General features: G+C 42.2%; 1 protein-coding gene across 1 annotated transcript; it reads right to left on the bottom strand.

The window, feature by feature from the left end:
• Window positions 1-7,102: 7,102 nt before the first annotated feature.
• On the bottom strand, window positions 7,103-10,761 carry LOC102080825 (uncharacterized). Its single transcript, XM_013264362.3, has 3 exons — window positions 10,652-10,761; window positions 7,730-7,917; window positions 7,103-7,616 (listed from the first exon to the last, which is right to left on the bottom strand). Exons 1-3 carry the CDS (start codon window positions 10,739-10,741, stop codon window positions 7,115-7,117), a joined length of 780 nt encoding a protein of 259 aa, XP_013119816.1. The 5' UTR covers window positions 10,742-10,761; the 3' UTR covers window positions 7,103-7,114.
• Window positions 10,762-18,713: the final 7,952 nt, after the last annotated feature.

Here is an 18,713-nt window from a genome sequence, read left to right as displayed (position 1 = left end):
GATGATGGGAAGGTCTGTGGATCACAGTGTGGCTGAACACAAAATTGTGGAGACCTCATCTGACCTCCAAAATATCCACCCTGCTGACCAACTTCCTCCCAGGGGGGGAACCCTGGAAACGACAGAGAACGAGAGACAGAGAAGAACAGGGACATAGGTGTCGCCTCAGCTGTCACAAAGCTAGAAAGGGGAGAAAAATTGTAGACTGGGAATTTCATGGGAGCAAACCAATGTGGTTCTTATGAGACTCCAATTTAAATCGTATACCAGCTTACAATAATGAAAATATTCAAATTGATAGTTATCCAGGGGCCTCTTTTTACCACTTTCTTCGGATATTGGAGAAGACTCCAGCCCACCCACTCACCAAATTAGTGATACTGTCGGTAGGGATCAATAATAGGAATCAGGATGCAGAAAAGACTTCCATTAAGCAACTGAGAATGCTATATAAAAAAGCTAGATTGCCTTCCCCAATGCTGGCATATTCTTCCCGGTAATTAATTTTTCATCTTCCCTTCCAAGGGAACAACAACAACACAACTTGACAGTTATCAATAACTTTGCTGCGGATCGCTTTTTGATCCTGAACCAATGAATGTATCCCCGATTGTTCGGGGAGCGCCCCGAACAATCGGGGATACATTCATTGGACGCAGGATACAGCACAACGAATACTCTCAAACTGGTGCAAACAGTTACAATTACATTTTTAAACCATTTTCAAAACCACAGAGTTATAGCAGTCAACAGAAAGAATAAAAACTTGTAGGACATGTCGGTTAAAGCGTAGCGCACTGTGAGCAGTGAGAGGTATAAATCATCCGTCTCTAAAACTAAACAAATACAGGAACTGAAATGGGCCACACCCTCTCAGACAGGCAGTGTGCAAAGGATATCTTTAAGCTAATTCAAGCAGTACATCAGAAGAATGTGGTGGATGAAGCACTGAGAACGGGAATTTACCCACGGGGTATGACAAGACAGGTCAGTAGGCTCTCCGGCTTTACTAAACCAACGGCACTGACAGAACAGGTCAAAGTGCAACTGGCGCAAAATACATGCTCCTGGATGGCGAACAATTTGTACTTTTTACATGACCACTATGAAACTGTTATTCAGGTTTTGAACAACGTGAAGAAGAATAAGGTGTCACTGGATATTGCTAAGGGTTGCGCTGTGAAGAGATATGGGGCTCGACTAAGGGCCTCTACTTTAACAGTAGTGGAATATCTTCTCGTTTCTGGGGAGGGGAAAGGTTGAAGTGCGGGCATCCACAGGTGGAAAGGGGAGAAGGAGCGAGAGAAGTGGCGCTGGAGCCACTGGGTATAGCTTTGATGAGAAGCAGTTCCCTGCGCTGCCAACAAAGGCATGGGGGAAAGAGAGAGTGCTTGGTGCTCACAAGAATACACTTTTTCTAGGTGAGCAAAAAACGCTGATGGAGGAAGTACAGGGTAGGACGGAACATTAGGTGGGGGACGCCCACACCCCGCCCCATGTTGGAGTGCACTTAGGTTTTAGGGAAGATTTGAAAGAGGGAGGTGGGAGGACAGTGGGGAGGGATGGGTCGGCTCATCTCAATAAAACGATTAGATCTAATGTAGCTGTAGATTTGGATGTGGATATTCAGAATTTACCTACATCTTCTGCTTCCTTTTCTTGGCGTTCTGGGGCAGCGGCGGATCCCGTTCGATCGACAGTGATTCCCACATTAGCAACTCCACGTTCAGCTCCTCCGCGCTCTCGCCACTCACCCAGCCCAGCGGGGGAGCCTTCGCCACATGAGATGTGCTGGCCCGCAGCTAATCAGCATAAACAGTTAATGCTGAAACAGGTGAAAGAGACATAGGGGAGATGACGACAGAAAACCCGGAACATCGGTAAAAAGCAGTGAATATGAGCAGCGATTCGCTGGACCGCACAGATCCTTCTATCTTAATTTCAGTTGCAACATTAAACTGAGCGACAACAACAGTGGTGGTGACAGCACCTCTGAAGGAATACAAGTCGCAGGGTCGGGCGTGCGACCGGGGGCTGTGCCATGGTGGGGGGCAAGTTAGGTGTGAGGAATATGCCAAAGTACCATCGGGCTCAGAAGAGCAGAAAATTGCAGGATTGGAAAATTCGTGCTAACAAGCCAATAGTAATTTTGGGCGACTCGAATTTAAAGTAACTTTCATAACTTCTGGAGAGGACGTTGACCTGTGAGGAGACGGGTTTGGACGTGCTCTCGATAGGTTTGAACAACAAACATCAATCATTGATCGTGGCTCAAGAGTTGGGAGTTCGCCTTGTAATCGGAAGGTTGCCGGTTCGAGCCCCGGCTTGGACAGTCTCGGTTGTTGTGTGCTTGGGCAAGACACTTCACCCGTTGCCTACTGGTGGTGGTCAGAGGGCCCGGTGGCGCCAGTGTCCGGCAGCCTCGCCTCTGTCAGTGCGCCCCAGGGTGGCTGTGGCTACAGTGTAGCTTGCCATCACCAGTGTGTGAATGGGTGGATGGTTGAATATGTAATGCGCTTTGGGGTCCTTAGGGACTAGTAAAGCGCTATACAAATACAGGCCATTTACCATTTTACCATTAAATTAAACAGTTGCACATGGTAGTGTGGGATGCACGGTCCGTGTTTCCTAACGTGGACTTCTTCGGGACAAAGATTCACTCCTCCGACTCGCTCACTGAACTTCAGAAGCAAAATCTCACAATAATTAATAACATCATAGGCACCATTTCAATTACTTACCCTGTATTACTCCACATCAGTTTCATACTATGACGGATGAAATACACTGGACAGAGGAGACAGCCAAAAGAATCTTTAAATATTGGTGCAAGAGCCTGCAGTTGGATGCAGGTTTAGAGTAGAACTAGGACTGCACCTGGAGCAGGGAGTTGGGAATGAGGTTCCCAGGTCCCAGGCCTGATTTGAGCTGGTCCTCCTCTTCGAATATTTTAAATCTTTCCAAGGTATTTATTCCATCATTGGCACAGATTAGCCTGTTGGAGAGGGGTCTGACATTCATTCCAGTTCCTCAAAAATTCTCCCGTTTGGAGCTTGAAGGGACCTTCACCAGTACCACAGACGGGTGAAGCTGGGCGACTATTTTAAAGATGATGATTTTTGCAGAGAGCCCCTCGTCCTTCCCTCGGTCTGGGAAGGTACACTGTGATTCTACTTGGGAATTGATAAAAAGAGATATCCGCCATTTCCACTCTTTCTGGCCGGAGGAGGGATGGGAGGGCTCTTTTTCAGTGGAGGAGGAGCGCGCTATTAGGGAACTACAAAATAACAGACAGATGGTAATCAAACCGGCGGACAGGGGATCCAAAATAGCAGCAGTGTAGGTGGGAACCAAATGGACAATTGGATAATGAAAAAGCCAGCTTTTCCATAAAAAAAAAACAAAACAAAAAAAAACATCTCTGTTAAACAGAGGAACTATTTACTGGGACCCAACAATCCTAGGCCGAGACAATTCTATCATTGCTCAGAATACATAAGTGACCTGAGACGTAGGCCGTCCCATTCAAGGTTCCACTGGGGAGACCGATATTTTCGGATTGCAGCAGCTCCACATACAATATTTCGCAATAGATTGATCTTTTCCTCAGACCTCTCTCCAACAAGCATCCCAGTTACCTGAAGGATACATATGAGTTTTTGCAGGTAATCCATCCTGTAGTTGTTCCTGACCATGCTTTTTCATTCACTATTGACACAGACAGTTTGTATGCAAATATCAATATGCAGATGGGTCTGACAGCGGTAAAAAAGCTGCTGAAGAGTGGGGAGTTCGCCTTGTAATCGGAAGGTTGCCGGTTTGAGCCCCGGCTAGGACAGTCTCGGTCGTTGTGTCCTTGGGCAAGACACTTCACCCATTGCCTACTGGTGGTGGTCAGAGGGCCCGGTGGCGCCAGTGTCCGGCAGCCTCGCCTCTGTCAGTGCGCCCCAGGGTGGCTGTAGCTACAATGTAGCTTGCCATCACCAGTGTGTGAATGTGTGTGTGAATGGGTGGATGACTGGTTGTGTAAAGCACTTTAGGGTCCTTAAAGCGCTATACAAATTACAGGCCATTTACCATTTCCTGCGTTATTTGGACACTAAGCACCCAGACACAGAGATTGTCCGTCTGTTAGAACTCTGCCTCACTAACAATAACTTTCAATTTGACAATAACTGCTACTTACAGGTTGAAGGCACGGAGATGCGCATCATTGTACGCAAACATCTACATGAGCGAGTGGAAGAGGGAGGTGTTGGCTATGTGTGCACTACAGCCCATGTTTTAAGATAAAGATAAGATAAGATAACCTTTATTAGTCCCACACGTGGGAAATTTGTTTTGTCACAGCAGGAAGTGGACAGTGCAAAAGTTATGAAGCAAAAATTAGAATAAAATAAAATAAGAATAAATACAGTACACAACTGTACAGAATAGAATAAAATAAAATACAATACTATATACAGTAGAATAAAATAGAATAAAATATACAATAAGATAAAAATAAAATACAAATGCTTTATACAACTGAGTAAAAATACAACGATGCCAGAAAAGATTATTGCACATTAGTGTTATTGCACATGTGTGGATGTGTATGTTTGATCAGTTGAAGTCTTTGTTGTGAAGTCTGACAGCAGTGGGGAGGAAAGACCTGCGAAATCTCTCCGTCCCACACCGTGGGTGCCGCAGTCTCCCACTGAAGGAGCTGCTCAGTGCTGTCACAGTCTCATGCATGGGGTGGGAGATGTTGTCCAACAGGGATGACAGCTTAGCCACCATTCTCCTGTCACTCACCACCTCCACTGGGTCCAGAGGGCATCCTAGAACAGAGCTGGCCCTTCGGATCAGCCTGTTCAGTCTCTTCCTGTCCCCAGCAGAGATGCTGCCGCCCCAGCAGACCACACCATAGAAGATGGCTGAGGCCACCACAGAGTCATAGAAGGTCTTCAGGAGTGGGCCCCCCACTCCAAACGACCTGAGTCTCCGCAGCAGGTACAGCCTGCTCTGCCCTTTCCTGTAGAGGGCGTCTGAGTTATGAGTCCAGTCCAGTTTGTTGTTCAGATGAACACCAAGGTACCTGTAGCTGTCCACAGCCTCAATGTCCATACCTTGGATGTTCAGTGGTTGCAGTGGAGGATGTTTGTGCCTGCGGAAGTCTACCACCAGCTCCTTGGTTTTACTGGCATTGATCTGGAGGTAGTTCAGCTGGCACCAGTCCACAAAGTCTTGAGTCAGTCCTCTGTACTCCATGTCGTCCCCATCAGTGATGAGGCCGACTATTGCAGAGTCATCAGAGAACTTCTGCAGGAAGCACTGGGTGGAGTTGTGGGAGAAGTCTGCAGTGTAGATGGTGAAGAGGAACGGAGCCAGAACCGTTCCCTGTGGGGCCCCCATACTGCAGACGACCCTGTCCGACACACAGCCCTGAGTCCTCACACACTGTGGTCGGTCGGTGAGGTAGTTCAGTATCAGTATTTTATCTACATTTCAAGGTGTATTTTAAGCCTACAGACACGCATGCGCTCTTACATAAAACGAGCCATCATCCACTTCAAACGTTCTGCGGCATAGTTAAATTACAAATTTTACGGTTCCACCGGATATGCTGCAAGGAAACAGGCTTGTATGTGGTGATAGCCACTTTATGTTAGAATCTGAGAAAGTGCGGATTTTGCGTTCATTATTACCTGCCCCACTCTATGGGTTCTAAGTTGATCTGATAGATGCCCTCAACCCAGCCAGGGTTCGCAACCCTTGCCATTACTTTTACCAACAATCCTCTGACACAAGGAATGATACAACAGTGGTTGTAGGAAAGTGGAGGGAGAGGTAGAAATAGAGACCTTGGATTGATATTTTTTTTTTTTTTACACCTATTGAGGGTCAGTGGTGACAAGATCTGATAAAAGTGGCGGCAGGAACAGCTAAGCAGCTAAACAGGAGAATCAAGGAAGGCCTAGGATGTCCACCCAGCCCCTAGGGCCATGCACTAAAGCTCCAATGGGAAGAAAACTAAGTCCAACTGTTTCTATACCTAACCCTATTCACTGGATGGTCTTGGCGGTTTGGATGGTCGGTCTGGTCTGAGACCAGTAGTCTCTGATTGTAGCAGTTCTACCTACAACATCTCACAATATATTGATTTATTCCTCGGGCATCTCTCCAACAGACATTCCAGTTATTTAAAGGATACATATCACTTGCTGGAAATTCTCTGCCCTGTGACTGTGCCTAACCACGCCTTTTTATTTGCAATAGATATCGACAGTCTATATACAAATATTAACACACAGATGGGATTGACAGCTGTGACAAACATCTTCCAGCGTTTATCCAGACGTCCGGATGCAGACATTCTCCAACTTTTGGATTTTTTGGGTCTTACTAACAATGATTTGGAATTCAACAGTAAGCATTACTTGCAGGTTGAGGGCATGGCCATGGGTCAGAGGTATGTGCCTTCATACGCTAATATGAGTGAGTGGCAGTGAAATATGTAAATGAGTTCTTTGGGTACTTTTTAGTAAATGTGAGAAAAGATACACTACACAAATCAAGTTCAGCCTTTTTGAAGCCAGAAGGGAAAGATGGCAAAAATGGCACATCCCAGCTCTGTCAGGCACAAGAGGATGCAATGGATTACAGCTCATATTTAAACTGATGAAAATCACAATGCAGGTCGTGCTATAAAGCGTTACTGAATTCTCAAACACTAGAGTTGATGATTTTGTTAGATTTCATGGAGCTCAGACAAGCAGCAGTTGTGCTGGTTCAGCCCAGTTATTCTGCACAGCAACGCTCTGAGACACCACTCATATATTACACAGAAATGAGTCATTAAAATACTGGTCGGGGTTTTATTGGCGATTTCAGGAACAATTCTACATTTTTAATGACAGCATCATTACATAACAAAACAATGCTTCCCATTACTTTCGATTTGACACATCAGCTGAGAGGAGAGAGCTGAATCCACGGTGAGGCGTTCACTTGCACAACATTTAAAATAGTTTGGTTTGCAGACCATTTTTTTTCTTTTCCTGCATTTTCATCATATTTTGCTTCTCCTTCTCTCTGCCTAAATCAAACCACCTGTCTGTCCTACCGTCAGTCACACTGTTGATGGGGTGCTGTCATCCTTAATGCAGCAGCACAAAGATGCCACCAGCTTGTCAGTGAACCAGTCACACATGAAAACGAAAAGAATCAAGTCCGCAAAAGGACTGAGCAGAAATAAGGTCATAATCACATCTGTGGAATGTGTTATAATGTATGGAATGTGATTTAGCACGTAAGATCTGATGTGAAAAATCAAAACGATCATTGGAGAGATCATGACGAAGTAGTTAAGGAACAGTAGAACTACTGCTCCCACAATTCTTCGTTTTTCCTTAACAGGCACTGAGGTGGCAGCAGGCAGACACTTGAGGGTCCCTGCTAAGCAGAGGATGTACAGTGGAGCAAGGAGTATGGCAAGAATACAAACAATAAAGACTTTCTGTGCAGTAAGGGAGATGGTAAGAATGCAAATGACCCAGGTCACAGCGCAAGCCAGCACAGAAATCATAGTTTTTCTGATGCTGTCCAACTGTCTGAAGACGATGATAGAAGATCTGTAACACAATACAAAGAGATAATATCGTTATTGGAGTACAGAAGCTCATATTTCTGGCCATAAGGATGTTTCACTGAGTAATAGAATGGAAGTACAAACGAAGACACATACCCTTCTAGAGAAATGCATATTTTGAAGCCAAGATTAGCCATCATACTGAAGGCATAACAAGACACGGAGGGGGAGTTGAACTTAAACTGGTCTGGGTTTGCCACGAAAGCAATAAATGTGAACAGCTGGAGGAGAGTGGTGATGAGGAGGTTTGTGTAGTAGATGACAGGAACCTGCCCGCGTTTTATCTGCAGGAAGTATGAAAGTCACATTAAACAGTAATAAGCATGACACGTCGTCTCAAGATTTCTACAAGAAAACAGCTTTTATGTAGATGATGTGCTCGGTTCAGTTCAGTCTCTCTGCAGTTCCTGTGTTCACTTTCAGGGAAATACATGAGTATGACCAGTAATGTGTAGGACACACAAACTGCTCTGGGATTGCATCAGGACAGTTAATCTGGTGTGATCGGGCAAATCAAAGATGCAGTGCTATCCTGCTTTGGTGACCACTTGTGAATAAGGAGAAGCTAAAAGTGATTTTATTTCAGTTACCTGCAGACTGCAACAAGAAATTACATTTTTAAAAGTTGCTAAACACTAAAAACAGAGAGGTACAGTACTGTGGAAAACATTTGAGCCACACATGATATATTTGGTTTCCAAGGAACCAGACTGACAGTTTTTTTTTTTTTTTTTTTTACAGGCTCTGCCTCCCATTTGACTTTTAAATGGCCGCCCACAAGAAAGCCTGCAGGCTGAGAGCAGATGTTAAACAAATATGTAAGACTGCTTTCTTCCATTTGCGCAACATCTCTAAAATTAGAAATATCCGGTCTCAGAATGACGCTGAAAAACTAGTTCATGCATTTATTACTTCCAGGCTGGACTACTGTAATTCACTATTATCAGGATGTCCTAAAAACTCACTGAAAAGCCTTCAGTTAATCCAAAATGCTGCAGCAAGAGTCCTGACAGGGACTAGAAAGAGAGAGCAGATTTCTCCTGTTTTGGCTTCCCTTCATTGGCTTCCTGTTAAATCCAGAATTCTAAATCCTGCTCCTCACATACAAGGTCTTAAATAATCAGGCCCCATCTTATCTTAATGACCTTGTGGTACCATATCACCCTATTAGAGCACTTCGCTCTCACACTGCAGGCTTACTTGTTGTTCCTAGAGTATTTAAAAGTAGAATGGGAGGCAGAGCCTTCAGTTTTCAGGCCCCTCTTCTGTGGAACCAGCTTCCAGTTTGGATTCAGGAGACAGACACTATCTCTACTTTCAAGATTAGGCTTCAAACTTTCCTTTTTGCTAAAGCATATAGTTAGGGCTGGACCAGGTGACCCTGAATCCTCCCTTAGTTATGCTGCAATAGACGTAGGCTGCCGGGGATTCCCATGATGCAGTGGGTATTTGTTCTTCACTCACTTTCACCTTGCAAATATAAAGTGCTTTGAGGTGACCGCTATTGTGATTTCGGCACTCTAAATAAAATTGAATTGTTAAATTGCCAGTATGTGTTGCTTGTCATGGTCTGGATCTTTGACCCAGCTGTTAGTGTTTAGTTTCACTCAGGTTAGTTTCTTGCTGTTAGTCTCTCTTTGCCTTTTGTTTGTATTTCCATGCAGCCTAAGAATAAACGGCTGGCTTTTTGTTAAGTTCAGACCTGCTTCCAGTGTCTGCTTTCGGGTCCTCACTACAAACGCAAGCTCTGCTTTAATCATCCAATCCAAAAAATGACATCAAACAAGAGTCATAAGCAGAATAAGTGTTGTGGCATTGGCAGAGAAGTTTTTCATGGGTGCAACTAAAGAAATGTATTTCCATTACTAATATGACACTCTTTAAGGGTGAAATAAACAGGCTTTCGAACGGTATTGGCTTCATGGCACAGAAGCGTTGTTGTTCCAAAAAAATAACTAAACACAAATTCATCTATTTGTAACAAGTTTAGATTTGTAGCAGTATTCGTCTCCCTCATGATTCCATGTTCCTGATTAGGTACAGAAAGAAGGCCACGTTCACACTGCAGGTCTTAATGCTCAATTCCGATTTTTTGATCAAATCCGATTTTTTTGTCTGCTTGTTCACACTACAAATAAAATGTGACAGCAAACGCGCTCTAGTATGAACGCTCAAAGCGGCCCGCATGCGCAAAAGAAGACGTCACACACAACGCGCTCTGTTTAGACCCAGAGCAACAGTATTGTTTGACTGATGGTCCTTAATATAAAGACTTCGGACTTTATGTTTCCCAATTTTTGCTTTAAGTTATTTTGTTATTTACATAATAATGTAAATAACCTAATAATTATCCTTATTGCTGTTTTAGAGGAGCGGTGCTTCAAAGGATAGTTGCAGATTTCTGTCAGAATCTGCAGATTACACAGTACAAATAAAATGTTCACGTTGTCTTCCCAACAGTTTCACTGGATGGCCAGGAAGCGTTCGCGATGTCTTCTCGAGCGCTTCTCCGGTGCTAATTGGCGTCTGTCTTGTGTCAGTGACGTAAAAGACAGATTTAATGCGACATGACCGTTCAAACAGCAGTCGCTTTCTAAAACATCGGATATGTATCGGATTCAGTACCACATACGAAAGTGACCCAGATCGGATTTGAAAATATCGGATTTGTGCCGTTCACACTGTCAGACCATGATCGGATATGGGTCGCATGGGGTCAGAAAAATCGGATTTGATGCGCTTTCGCCTGCAGTGTGAACGTAGCCTTAGAGTTCAATTAAGTCCCAGCCACACCAGATGGTACCAAATCACAGCTTTCCACTGACATTGTGTGAAAGTGCTTTCTTGTCTAATCCACCCAGTAATGACAAAAATGTTTTATGCCTAAAAGCCACAGGTTGGTGTGATCGACGAACTGACTGAATATCTGTAGGCTGTCAAGCAAAGAAAATAAACCTTTAATACACAGGCTTGTTCACTGACAGACACAGACAGACAGTAATGTTATTATTTACTTACAGCACGACATGAAAGCACGAGGAGAAGAATAGTCAGAGGAAGGCAGGCACATGTGTCAACTAGGAACATCACACGAGCATGAGATGCCATCTCTGAGCGACTGTCTTCACGGTGAAGGTAATGCAGAGGTAAAGTCCACACTTTTCTTCAGCAAACAACCTTCAGTGTGGAATAGCAGATCTTTGCTTCTTCAAAAGAGAAAAAGAAAAAGCCGCTGAACTGAATGGTTTGTCTTAAACCGTTCTTCATAAAATGATGCTACCACATGCCAAGGGCTTTGCCTTTTTCTGTTTGACTATTTCCTGTCAAAGTTTTTTATGTTTCACAGAAAACCACAGAAAGATCTCCTGTCATACCTCCGACATGCACATGGGAGATGCCATGATGCACTGGGTATTTGCTCTTCACACACTTTCAACTCCAATATAAAGTACTTTGAGGTGATTCTGTATTTTCTTCATTAACTTCCTAGGACCTGGCGTCCACATATGTGGACATCACATTTTGGGTTATTTAGACCAAAATACTACATTTTGCTCTACAGGGGCCTGATATCCACTTACGAGGACATTATACTGTTCTATCTCAATTTTCTTAGAAACAAAAATCAGGGAAAAAAAGAATCTGGTAATTCTTTGTTTTTACATTCATCGGGTCCCCAATATGCCCAAATATCAAAGAGAAATTAAAAATGCATGCTGTGGAAGAGTTCAGGTCTCAGGAGGTTAAGTCTGAAGAAGAGAAATTGTGGTTTTCTTTAGTCTCCCCTCTGTGCAAATGCACACAGAGTGTGGTTAGTAAGTGCTTCAGTGGAAGGAAGTCAGTGTAAACTGGAAATATTAGTCATTTCTAAATCTGGTAAGAAACAGACCGTACACCCTTTGGCAGGTTATGGCCATTTTCTAATGTATGCATTATTCAGTGAGGTCACATCTCATCTTACAAAAAAAACAAAAAAAAAACAAAAAAAAAAAACGCTACTGTGTCCAATATAAGATGAATTATTGTTTCGTCTTTTTATACACAAAGATGCACCATAAACTGGTATGAAATATCATGGTGGGAATAATAGTTTTGTGTTAGTCAGGCCTCTTCTCTTTCTGAGTTTAAAACATATTCATTTGCTGAAGCCTTTGGCACTCTTTAAGTGTTGACTCAATTTATTTTAAAATGTTTTGTTTTGTTTTATTTTACATTGATTATGCTATTTGTATATGTACAGCACTTTTTGAACCCTACTTTTATGTTAAAGTACTTTACAAATAAAGCTGGTATGGTATGTGTATTGTCACTGGGTGCACTGCATTTACAGTAATACATGATAGACATTTACTACTTATCTAATATTGTGATATTCTGGCGTAAGGTTATAGCTGGCATGAGGGCTCCATTTATGTTTTGTGGAAGGATCGAGGTGTGTAATTAGTCCTAAACAGATTCAGCTGATGTGTATCCACAACGCTGCGCTGTCTCTGATTGGTGAATGGAGGCAACCTTCACTAACATAAATATGAGAAATTAAAATTCTGCTTTTCACTTTTTGTGATTTTGATTTCCTTCCACTCCCCAGCTGCCTTTGTTGCCTCCTCTATTTAAATCATTCAAACTGTGGTCAAAGCGAGCCACATCTGTGCCACCAGACAGCTACATTAGCCAGAGTAGCAGTCATAGGGTTAGCCTGTGTCAGTTAATGAGGTCATGTGTTTCAGCTTGGGGGACACTAACCACAACTCTGATGTTTCATTTAGCATCTTTTTTTTGACTGCAAATGAAACACTTTTTTTGAGCACTTTCTGCTGCATGACAAAAACAAATTACTAGTTTTTCCTGTATTTGTGTGTAGGTGCTTTTCTTTTTGGCAACAAAGCAGCCAGTGCAGGAAACAGAAGCACTAACAGCATGAAATGAGTCATTTCCAAATGTGGCTAATCTTTTTCGTTGGCTGATTAAAATGGAGTTGTTGTTGACCTGCTGTTGGTTATCAGTTCATCTGAGCAGCACTTAATCTTCTCTCAGTATATTTCCAAAAATATTAGCTTGTCTGCCTTCACATGCATATGAACTTGAGTGACGTCTCATTTTTAATCCATAGTGTTTGTTATGATGTCGGCCCCCTGTTGCTTGGATAAAAGACTCTCCACAAGGTTTAGGAGTGTGTTTATTCTTCCAGAAGTGCATTTGTAAAGGTGGGAACTAACAAAGCACAAATACTTTGTTGATGTATTTTAGTAGAATTTTCACGTATCTGTACTGATTTGAGCTTAAACTGTAACACATAAAAGGCAATCTATCAGTATATCAGTCCATTTTATGGCATACAAAGAGCTGAAACTATTTAATTTATGGATAATTCACAACTCTATAGTCAGTTAAGGAGGACCGTTGTTTTTGTTGTTCATAAGCTGTGGTTGTGGTTGTGGTCTCTCAGCATCTAGCTAGCTCTACAGAAGAGGAGCAGCATAAAGGTAAAAACATTTTGTCAGGTCATTTCAAATGCAGCGTTTGAATCAGCTCAACAAACATCAGCAAACACACAAACTGTTTGTGTGCAGTTTGTCTCAGTGTGTTGCAGCTCAAAGTCCAGCTGCTTATTTCACAGGGAGAGAAAAGTAAGAGCTTACTTCACTCATAGATGGAGAAAGCCAAGAAAGACAGAGGAAGAAGAGAGGTTAGATTTAAAGGGAAGGACTGCTCAGTGGGATTTGATAAACTGGAAATCTAAAGCTTAAGAACTCATTTTCAAAATCAGATATGGGATCCATGCTCTGCCATGAAGCCCATTCTATGATGATCTCTATACTGTTCTTGAGCTAATGTGATGGCAACATGAAGTTTGGAGGTGAAAGTTAGCAAACTGTGGCTCAGCATCTGCTGGCCCCACTCTGTGATTTCACACGGCCTCCCACGTTCATGGTGCGCTGCTGAGAGCGACCCATTCTTTCACAAATGTTTGTAGAAGCAATCTGAATGGCTAGGTGCTTGATTTTATACACCTGTGGACATGCAAGTGATTGGAACACCTGAACTCAATGATTCGGATGGGCGAGTCAATATTTTAGGCAAAACAGTGTGTCTACTTCTTATTTTAAGTCAGGAGATGAAGAGTGCCAAATTAAATCAGTATAACTAACATTATCAGACATATGGTAAACAGGTTGACACGGTATATGCTTCAAAAAGCTCCTGAGTAATGATCAGGATCTAATTAGTAGATGTTTCTCCAAAAGTGGCCACACCCACCGCACTGACTCAAGGTGAGTCATGATTTGACTTTGGGCCACATCTATTCCACACAACACTAGGCTACGTTCACACTGCAGGCGAAAACGCATCAAATCCGATTTTTTTGACCCCATGCGACCCATATCCGATCATGGTATGACAGTGTGAACGGCACAAATCCGATATTTTCAAATCCGATCTGGGTCACTTTCGTATGTGGTACTGAATCCGATACATATCCGATGTTTTAGAAAGCGACTGCTGTTTGAACGGTCATGTCGCATTAAATCCGTCTTTTACGTCACTGACACAAGACAGACGCCAATTATCAGCGCCGGAGAAGACATCGCGAACGCTTCCTGGCCATCCAGTGTAGATGTTAGTGAAACTGTTGGGAAGACAACGTGAACATTTTATTTGTACTGTATAATCTGCTGATTCTGACAGAAATCTGCAACTATCCTTTGAAGCACCGCTCCTCTAAAACAGCAATAAGGATCATTATTAGGTTATTTGCCGTCACCAGTGTGTGAATGGGTGAATGACTGGATATGTAAAGCACTTTGGGGTCCTTAGGGACTAGAAAAGCGCTATATAAATACAGGCCATTTACCATTTACATTATTATGTAAAGAACAAAGCAACTTAAAGCAAAAATTGGGAAACGTAAAGTCCGAAGTCTTTATATTAAGGACCATCAGTCAAACAATATTGTTCTCACGTCTTCTTTTGCGCATGCGGGCCGCTTTGAGCGTTCACACTAGAGCGCGTTTGCTGTCGCATTTTATTTGTAGTGTGAACAAGCAGACAAAAAAATTGGATTTGATCAAAAATTGGAATTGAGCATTAAGACCTGCAGAGTGAACGTAGCCTTATTCTGACCTATGTCAAGCCCAGTTCTTGATTTGGGCCATGTCAGGCACTTTTTAGTCCCATAACTTAGGACCAAAGACAGTTAGATCCATATATACTTGCACAGTGACACAAGTTTTGTTTTTTATATAATGGACATGAAAATATTGTGTTGACTTTCAGCTTTCATTTGAGGGTGTCCACACTCAAACTGGATGAATAGTTTAGGAGTTTCAGCTTCTTAAAATGTGCCGTCCTCTTTTTAAATGGACCAAAAGTAATTGGACCATTCACTCAAAGGCTATTTCATGATCAGGTGTGATCAATTCCTTCATTATGTCATTTTCAGTTAAGCAGATAAAAGGCCTGGAGTTGATTTGAGGTGTGGTGCTTGTCTTTGGAAGATTTTGCTGTGAACAGACAACATGCGGTTGAAACAAGCTGTCCTCAAGCTGCAAAAACAGAAAAAAATTATCACCTCTGAGAAATGGCTACAATATTAGGAGTAGCAAAATCTACACTTTTGTACATCCTGAGAAAGAAAGACAGCACTGTGAACTCAGCAAAATAAAAGTCCATATAAATATCCAAGTCTACCATAAAGAGAAGACTACATCAAAGTAAATACAGAGGATTCACTGCAAAGTCCAAGCCACTCATAAGCCTCAACAATAGAAAGGCTAGATTGGACTTTACTAAAAAAAAAATCTAAATAAGACAGAACAGTTCTGGAAAAATTTTTTTTTTTTTTTTTTTTTTTACTTTCAGTTATTTAATTTGTCCAGTTACTTTTGAGCCGCTGAAATGAAGGGAATGTGTTAAAATCTTCTAGTTCCTCAATATTTTTTTAATGCAGTCTTTTTGTTCAGCCCACTGAATTAAACCTGGAAGTCTGCACTTCAACTGCATCTGAGTTGTTTCATTTAAAATTCATTGTGGTAACATACAGAACCAAAATTAGAAAAATAAACTTCAGAATATTTATGGACCTAACTGTGTGTCTGCTATCTGTACAAATTCCTGTATGTGAGGAGGATACAGTAATAAACAGTGGGACACAGGGATCGCTTCACTTTATTGTTTGTGATTATTACACAGTAAAAATAAATACAAATGTCAGCATTATAAAACTGTCCTGTTACCACTACTGCTCACTCTGGGGACGTCTAACGGCTCCTACAGCTGTGTCACAGGGAAAACGCACAATAATGAAAATAGCATGTTTGTTATCCACGTGAACACTTTTACAATGTTAAGTACAAACAGGAGAAATTATCACACTAACTTATGAGGAATGATGTAAATGGTAAGAATATTATTGTATACAAGTCTGTGTGGCTTTTTTGAAACTGTGCTTGGTGCTTATGGCGTAGATCAGCGGTCCCCAACCTTTTTTGCGTCTTAAAGACCGGTTTATGCCCGACAATATTTTCACAGACCGGCCTTTAAGGTGTCGCGGATAAATACAACAAAATAAAACTAGTACTGGTACCGAAAAAGAAGATTTATTCATAACACATGAGAAAAGACCCAGGAAAACCGAGTTAACGATAAAAACGATAACAAAATAACGCTGAAAACCGATAAAAACCCTGAAAACAATACATTTCACACCTGAGCCTCAACTCTCGCGGCCCGGTACCAAACGACTCACGGACCGGTCCGAGGCCCGGGGGTTGGGGACTGCTGGCATAGAGGACTTTGTTAACAAAGAAAAAAAATAGCCATTCTGTGTAAGAGTTATAAATATTTAGCACATTTGTCCATTAAGGTAAAAATCACTGAGGATGTCATCCAAAGGAAGTCTGGAGACGCCTGTTTCCTGGATCCCAGTCACATTATTCAGTATAAAAACCAGTTTAGAAGATCTTGATGCAGCAGCACAGGGCCCAGAAGCTCTTCTTCACCCCTTTGTTTTTGTAGAATTATTTTATTTTTAATATACTTAATAGAGTGATTTGGGATGTAGTCTTGGTAAGTAATATGTTTGATTCCTATGTCCTCAACTGGAAGTGTTTTCATTCACATCTTAGGTCTCTTCTTTTAATTTCAGCTTTGATTCAGTCTTTGACTTCTTCTATGATTGCCCTCCTGTCGTTCATCACCATCATCATCCCTTCTTCTTCATCTCCACAGCGTGCCTCTGGCCCTGGACTTGGAGGGAGGAGCTCTGCATCTTTTGAGCTGCTTGTGCTAGCAGCTCTGGCAATCCTGGTGAGGGTCTGTTCATACGGAGAGGGCAGATAGACCATGAGGAATACGCCGTCTGTCACGTCCTGCTCGGAGCTGGAGCTGGGAAGTGGACCTCTGTTGCAGCGGAGGGAGGACAGCAGCTCGCAGTTCCTCTCTGGGTCCTGCAGGTCCTCCAAGGCGATCACATTAGCCAATCCCAGCTTTCCGTCGAAGCTGAAGCCCCTCCTTCGGCGGCAGACCACAAAGCCGAGGACGCTAATGAAGAGGATGAGGAAGGAGATGCTTGCTATGACGATGTAGGTGACTGATCCACCGCTGAAGATGGCCTCACCAAAACTCTGGTTCTGTGAGTCAGACACAAGATGGGTGGATCAAAGCTCAGTGATACAGAGTCTGCATATTTAGGGTTTTCTTACATTAGTTTTTTTTATAGTTAAGGAATATAAAGTGTAGAAGTCACAGATTTACACCCATAAATAAGCTTTAGGAAGCTAGTTGGCTCATTTTGAGCAGTATACATTTATTCTTAGAACCTTAGACTAGAAGAGCTTTTCATGAGTTGTATAATAATAATAATAATAATAATAATAATAATAATAATAATAATAATAGTTGTTGTTGTTATTGCTGTTGAGGTTTTCCGAAAGAGTTCAAAGGATCAGCATAAACAGTCATTTGATTATATAGTTTTGCTTTAAAGTTAAGTGATACACTTTTGTTGTTGGACATGAGTAAGTGCTGACTGCACTGATACCACCCAGTGTTTTGTGTTTAACATAAAACTCTGTCCAGCAGAGGGAGCTGTCCGTGCCAAACTTCTGCTGATTTCCTCTTTGCACATGTGAATGTGTAGCATCGCCACTGTGAGGCTGAGCACACAGGCTCCTGGTGTTATTTTTATTTGGAGCACTTGACAAAGCTAAGAATGCAGAGTAAACACGAGATGGGAGACGTTGTCTTTTACCAGAAAGCAGTTGTAAAGAATGACTTGTGTCGTTAAATAAATGTTAAAATACCAAAAATGGAAAGTAACTGAAAGAAGTATTTAAAGGATGTCTTCCAGTTCTACATATTTGCATTTTTTCCAGTCTGGATTTTAGGCAGTGTGATTTAAAAACACACTAAGTTCAGATAAAACTAATGAAATAAAACTGGATTCAAGTATCAACGCAAAATATTATTTTCTCATCAAATGCCAAGAATCGTATCTTCATAGCTTCATATAAGTAACATTTCCAAAAGCTAGAAGTAAAACTCTGCAGAGAATCTTTGAAGTGACACGTTTTTGTTGTGCAAGCTTTGTAACATCTATCCATCAAAATTTGACAATTATTAATATTTTATTTTATTTTATAACGTGGACGCTCACATTTGTGTTTCACAAAAACTGCAACTGCATTTAATTTAAAAAAATGACATATTTTCAGATTAAATTATGAACTGATTAAAAAAAACAAAAAACACTGACAGCATGTTTAATAATAAAAATAAAATCGATGTCTGCACAAACTCACCGGTGCCTGTCTGTCAGTGGAAGGCAAAGCCGAGGGTCCGGATGACCAGTCCAGAGAGTCCCGGCCAGCGGGTCCAAACTTCCTCCAGCTGCTCTCCAGCAGAGACCGCATGGTGGAAAGGTTCAGGATCCGAAGGCCAGCCAGAGCCAGGGGCCGCAGGGGCCGAGAGCACTGACAGGAGTGGGTGAAAGAGACGAGGCGACGAGACTGCTGACGGCTCAGAGGGTTAGCACCGACTGCACCGCTGAAGTGATCAGCCTTAAAATATATCTGGGAGGGGG

Source organism: Oreochromis niloticus, linkage group LG13, assembly GCF_001858045.2.
Source record: "Oreochromis niloticus isolate F11D_XX linkage group LG13, O_niloticus_UMD_NMBU, whole genome shotgun sequence".
Taxonomy (NCBI): Eukaryota; Metazoa; Chordata; class Actinopteri; order Cichliformes; family Cichlidae; genus Oreochromis; species Oreochromis niloticus.
This window is presented reverse-complemented; position numbering and strand designations above follow the sequence as displayed.

What these genes read in the sequence shown, in the direction of transcription:
- LOC102080825 (XM_013264362.3), bottom strand. Translation starts at nt 10,741, where the DNA reads ATGGCATCTCATGCTCGTGTGATGTTCCTAGTTGACACATGTGCCTGC. An exon ending in TCGTGCTTTCATGTCGTGCT is followed by an intron (nt 7,918 to 10,651) that starts GTAAGTAAATAA and finishes TACTTCCTGCAG; the next exon opens with ATAAAACGCGGGCAGGTTCC. An exon ending in ATATGCATTTCTCTAGAAGG is followed by an intron (nt 7,617 to 7,729) that starts GTATGTGTCTTC and finishes ATTGTGTTACAG; the next exon opens with ATCTTCTATCATCGTCTTCA.